Source organism: Tupaia chinensis, unplaced genomic scaffold (assembly GCF_000334495.1).
Source record: "Tupaia chinensis unplaced genomic scaffold, TupChi_1.0 Scaffold000110_1, whole genome shotgun sequence".
NCBI classification, from domain to species: domain Eukaryota; kingdom Metazoa; phylum Chordata; class Mammalia; order Scandentia; family Tupaiidae; genus Tupaia; species Tupaia belangeri.
In genome coordinates this window covers 2,386,566-2,392,269 of record NW_006159574.1, presented here as the reverse complement: position 1 = coordinate 2,392,269, position 5,704 = coordinate 2,386,566, and the positions used below count along the sequence as shown (strand labels likewise).

At 60.3% G+C, this 5,704-nt stretch overlaps 1 protein-coding gene across 1 annotated transcript in view; it reads right to left on the bottom strand.

The window, feature by feature from the left end:
- Nucleotides 1-3,060: 3,060 nt before the first annotated feature.
- UBE3C (ubiquitin protein ligase E3C) overlaps nucleotides 3,061-5,704 on the bottom strand; it is a 112,835-nt gene continuing 110,191 nt past the window's right edge. The window contains exon 23 of the mRNA XM_006143828.2: nucleotides 3,061-4,602. Within this exon, the coding sequence (XP_006143890.1) occupies nucleotides 4,432-4,602 (171 nt within the window). The 3' untranslated portion in view covers nucleotides 3,061-4,431. The remainder of the gene's footprint in view (nucleotides 4,603-5,704) is intronic.

Genomic DNA, 5,704 nt, shown 5'->3' with positions numbered 1-5,704 from the left:
CCGCGCGGGCCTGTGGCCGAGACCCATGGAAGGTCTGGGGGTAACAGCCAGGAGCTGGGGGGCGAGGGGAACATGGTGGGCCCCTGGGCACCTTGACTGGGGAGGCTGCTGGGCTTCAAGCCCCCCGGCTGGGGCCCTTCATCACAAGCTGAAACCACCACACAGGCCCAAGGAGAGCAGCAAGCCGGGGCCCCCTCCCCTGGCCACCCAAGGCTGGGCCTTGCAGACGCGACCACGGCACCCCGTTCTGCAAGCTCCAGGCAGCACGGCGCGTGTCCTCCCAGTGGCCTGGTGGCTCAAGCTCCGCTCCTAGAGAACAGGGGCGTCACCCCAGGCCCAGGCCCAGGCCCCGCAGAGGGTTCCTCTAGGGTCCCTGCCTCCTTAGGGCGACGCTCAGGCTAGAGGGTCCACTGTGGCCAAGTATGCCCTGGTGTCGTGTGGACCCTTGCAGGTCCCCAGCCTGGGCCCTGCCCCTCTCTGTGGGGGACCCTGTCCCTTGATACCCACCTGAGCTTTCAGAGTCCCGGAGGACACACCTTCAGCCTGGGATGGCCCAGGAGGCTGCTCTGTCCTGGCTTACACACAGAGAGTCACCACACACAGAGGACATTCCACCTGTGAGGGTGCCAGCTCAGGGGGAAAGATGCACAGAGACACCCTACATCCCCAAATCTACCTCCTGGGAGGTTGCAGCACCCAGAGTGGGGCAGAGGAGCCCCTGCCAGGGCCGGAGCGAGGCTGGAGAGAAGCGGGTCCAGGCTTAGAGAGGCGGCCTGGGGCAGAGAGGAGCCCCTGGTCGGCTGAGGCCAGAGCTGAGGTCCCAGACCAGATAAGAAGCCCTGCCCTAACAGGGACAGGCCCCAACACAGGACGGCCCCAGAGACTGGCCCTCATGTGCACGGGATGGTCCCCGACACAGGTCACCCCCAGGGTGGACGACCCTGGCACAGACAGGATGGTGCCCACGGAGGATGGCCCTGGTGTGGACAGGAGACCCCCATAGACGACGGGCCCTGGTGGGGACAGCATGGTCCCCACGGCACACGGACCCATGATGGACAGGAGTGGGACCCTGACGCAGGTGGGAGGGGGCGTTTCTGGCTGAGCAGCACTCCGGCCTGGGTCCCCGGAACTGATGGGACACTGCTGGTACATTATCAGGCAGCTCCTCTCCTTCCATGCAAGCAGGCCGGCCGGCCTGCCTGCCTGCCTGCCAGGATGGGGGCAACCTACCACCAAGCCAGCTGCAAGGTGGGCGCCCTCTGGTGTGGACACGGGCTCCTATCCCTGGAGGAGCTCTGGACTCATGAGGCAATGCCGTGTGGGGCCGAGGGCCCAAGACAGCTTGGTTTCAGCTACACATTTTTTCCCTATTTATTATTTTTTTATAGAGATAGGGTTTTGCCATAGGACATGTGTGCTCATTGGAGAGAGAAGCCAGAAAGCGGGAAGTCACCCTCCCAGGGAGGATGGCCAGGCTGCAATCCCTTCTCCATTCTACTCTCGGGATCTTGGGTGCACATGCACATACGCCTGGTGTTGAGTTTTAAGCTGCCAGGTCCTGGACTCGAACCATGATCAACCAAGCGGGAGTCCAGTGACAACCACTGCACCATTGACTGGTCCCCAGCTTTCACATCTCCATTGAAAGGCCTGCTTAGGGGCCAGTGGGTGACGTGGTGGTTAGGGCAGCTGGATTCCACATGGTCAAGTGCAGTGTTCTAGTCCCACACCTGGTGGTCTGAGAAAGACGTGGGGCACAATGCCGAAAGGAGGGAAACAAGAGAGAGTGCGGTGTTGGCCATCCTCCATGGGGCTGCTTTCTTGCTTTCCTGCTCTCTCTGGTCAGCACATGTGCCCTCTGGCAGAAAGACAAAAACAAAAACGAAACCAGCTTACCTTGGTAAGCATAAGCAGCCCTTCCTGAGAACAAGGCTGTCCGCCCAGCCGCACGGCAGGGCATCGCGGGCCCGAGCTCCAGCCGCAGGGCCCAGGCAGGGGCACGCCCTCACGGACGGGCCTCCCTGGAGAGACAGTGCAGCAGTGGGCTGGAGGACAGATACCAAGTGGGCTGGAATCAGTGGCGCCAGGCACAGCCACGCGCCAGGAAGGGGCCGCAGAGCCTGCCTGCCACCAGGCACCAGGCGACCGGCCCTCCATGGTCTCCACCCCGGGGACGAGCGGAGCAGACCGGAGGCGGCTCCTGGGCACTGAGGCCAAGGGTGGGCTCTGGCTGTGCAGACGTGACACAGACACTGACTGGGGTCCCAGCCGCGAGAGGAGTGAGCAGACCCCAGAGCAGGTGGTCTTCGGCTCTCCTCAGCCTCGGCATGCCCTGGTGAAGCCACGCCACCTTCTCGCAGATACGAGGGCTGTGGCAGTCCTTTGGTCCAAGAGTTGGCCCCAAGGACGTCCTGGGGGTGGAAGCCACGTAGGGTCGGTGGGTCCCCCCTTTCTAGTTCCCTGCCTTGCAGAGCCATGGCCGCAGCGTGTCGGGGACCCTGCAGAAGCACACACGGGGCTGCCATGGCTCTCCTCCAGGTGAGAGGGCAACGCCCACTGCCAGCCACAGCACCAAGGTCTGAGCACGCAGCTCTAGAAGCAGGAGGTGGGGCCAGCGGCTTGTCTGGGGGTCGAGGTGGCTGGGTCCCATGTGGCTGATGGCGAGGTTCAAGTGCCACACCTAGTGGATTCAAAATCATTCTGAGTACTTGAGCGTGGCCCACATCCCGAGGGAATGGAGAGGGCTGGTGGCGTGGCCCACCCTGTCGGGGCTGGTTCCCACTGTCTCTGGCAAAGGCACGTGTCCAACGGCCAAGGCCGAGGAAGGGTAAGCCATGACGAAGGCAGGGTGAGGAAAGTCAGGTGGGCCCTGGACGGAGGGGTGCCCCAGGAGGAACTGTTCTCAGCCGGAGAGCTGGGAGGACGACGCCACGCCAGGAGCCCCCTTGGCCCTCCCCCGCCCCGGCCGGAGCGGCTCCTGTGAGAGCTCCCAGTGACATGCAGAGCAGGGCTCCCGCAGGGTGGGACACCACGACAACTGGGGGCAGGACGCCAACGCAATCTTGGGAAAAAATTTAATGCAAACATTTAGCCACGAGAACATACAAATAAATAAACAAGCTCGGAATAGCTGAGGAGAACACCACGAGCAAGTGTAACCGCCAATTTCTTAGTCCCCCATAGTCCCCTTCCCAAATACTGATAATAAAATAGACAAGTCAGCTATGAGATAAAGAACATTCAACATAAAACAACCTAAAATAAAATAAAACCAAACACAAACCCTAATTATTTTATTTCTGTATATCAGGACTACAAATAGCCTTTAACACTTAATTTATTATTCAAATTAAGAAATTATACATTTTGTTTTGATAATGGGCATTGTCTTAAGTGTCGCTCACTCTCCCACGTTTAAAAGTATATTGCTAGTTACGGTCAACCACTATGCCGGCAGGGAGCTCAGCGACAGGGAAGTGCTGGGCCCGGGACAGACAACCAGGCCAGCCTCCCGTGTCAGCGAAGGCCAGCTCGGCTCCGTGGCCAAGGCCGTGGCGCACCATTCCAGGGACCGGAACTGCCCGATGACGAGCCAGGTCCTGGTGAAGGGCCTCAGCGTGACGGGGTCGCGATGCCTCTTCCTCCCGGACACGAGTCAGACCTGACCCGTCCTCCCTGCCAGGCAGCCCGCCACGTTGACTCGAGGGACTCTGGTAGGCACGGTCTGCCCTCCGGAGTCGTCACTCAGCACAAGGACAGGTGCACCAGCATCGCAGACCCTCCCCAGCACCTTCCCCAGCTCTCCAGGCACAACGCAGAGGCGAAGGCGGATCCGGCCTCAGTTCACACCACAAACAGGGAGGCCGGCCAACATCGCAACCAGCAGGCTTGCCCCATTCTGGGAACGGGGTTTTAAAGCACAGAGAAAATGCCACCACCCTATCCACTTCCCAGCCTGACTCCGGGCAAAGGCAGCAGGAACAAAACGCCACTTGCTCTAACACAGTCGGCATGTAGACAGCCTGGCCGGCCACCACGAGGAGCACGGCAACAGCAAGCGTCTCCTCAGCTGAACCCCGAGACCGTGCAGGGTGGCTCGGGAAGGGCCTCGAATCTGATCAGCAGAGCCAAAGCTTCATCTTTGGTTAATTTCACTGAAGTTGCCACTAGCCTAAAAATCTGTGCTCTTCTTGGCAAATTGCTAGCTCAGCCACGTTTGTACTTTACGTAATCTGAAAAGCAGTATCCATCGAACACGTGGCCACACTGAAATAAAACTTATTTTGAAAACGGGGGAAGGGAGGAATGCTGGGAAGAAGGCGGGGCCTAGGAGAGCCGTGGGCGTCCGGCCTGAGCACCCTCGTGGTCCGCGAGGGCATGAGGAGGAGGCACTGGTGACCCTGCAGAGGGCCGGCCCTGCCGGACAGCTCAGCTCAGCTCGAAGCCGGCAGCACACTCGATGGCGTACAGGAGCTTGCTCCGCAGAAGTGCCTCGTCGTGGAACTCAGGCAGCTTCAGGAGGTTCATGCAGGTGCTGGCCGTGGGCAGCCGCTCGAGGTCGGAGCCTCCGTGGTGAATGCAGAAGGCCGGGTACAGCTCCTGAAAAGCACAGGTGCACAGCACAGCATCAGCCTGGCTGCAGGTACACCCTGGGAGCAGCACAGCCAGCCAGCACCGCCGTTGCACTCCCCCAGAAGCACGCGGGCTTCTCTTCACTCGACGGAAGACTTAGCTGTCAGCCACTCCACATTGTGCACGTCTGTTGCAGCTCATGAAGACAGAAGAAAGAGCCCTAATCAAGGCCGCCCCTGTGGCCAAGCACCTGGGGTACCATCCTGGCAGCTTGGAAAACATGGCAGGCACACATGGTACCCTAACTGCGGCGGGGATGGAGATGGAGGGAAAGGGACTGCAGTGACCATGCTCCCAGGGGGAGCCTCCACCTCTGGCAAGTGCACGCGCCCTCTGTCCTCCCTCACCCAGAGCATTCGTACGCGGGAGACACTCTCAGTGGACAGGGCCTCTAGAGGTTTTGCTTTGTGTGTTTTTTCTTTTTTTACTTGCCAGAGGACATGTGCACTTACATGGGAAAGCACCCAGTGGGTTGTGGGGTGTGGGCTGTGGGCACACACCCCGACCCCACCTCCCCAACCGTCGGCTGGACATGCATGCACTGGGCCTCGAGTGCCTCTCCAGCTGCTGAGGGCAGGCCTAGAACGTGTGGCCTGAAGGCCAGCTCTGCTTGGCCACACTTTCTCTGTGTGACCCCAGGCAACCTCGGCCTCGCTTTCTGGGAGCAGTCTGGCAGTACGTGAGGGCCTCCCGCACGCTGGTGTCCTCTCAGCCAGCATTTGCTTTTAGGGCCACACTCTCGGCAATGAGCAGGTGGCAGCTCATGCACCCCCAGCCTGGAGCGCGGCGACTCAGTGCTGTGCACACAAAGCCGGACCCCATAGGCCACCTGCAGCTCGCACCTTAGCCCTGGTGCGCAGACCCTGATCTGGACAGGGCAGACGAATGGAGGGCAGAGGACTGCAGCGTGACCACACTGATGGGGTGCTCACACTCTCCCTCTCTCCAGTGAGCGCATGCCCACTGGCAGTATGACGCAACACGTCATGGCGGGACATCACACGGCCACTGAAAACACTCCAGACTATCTGTCTGTCTGTCTGTCTATCTATCTATCTATCTATCTATC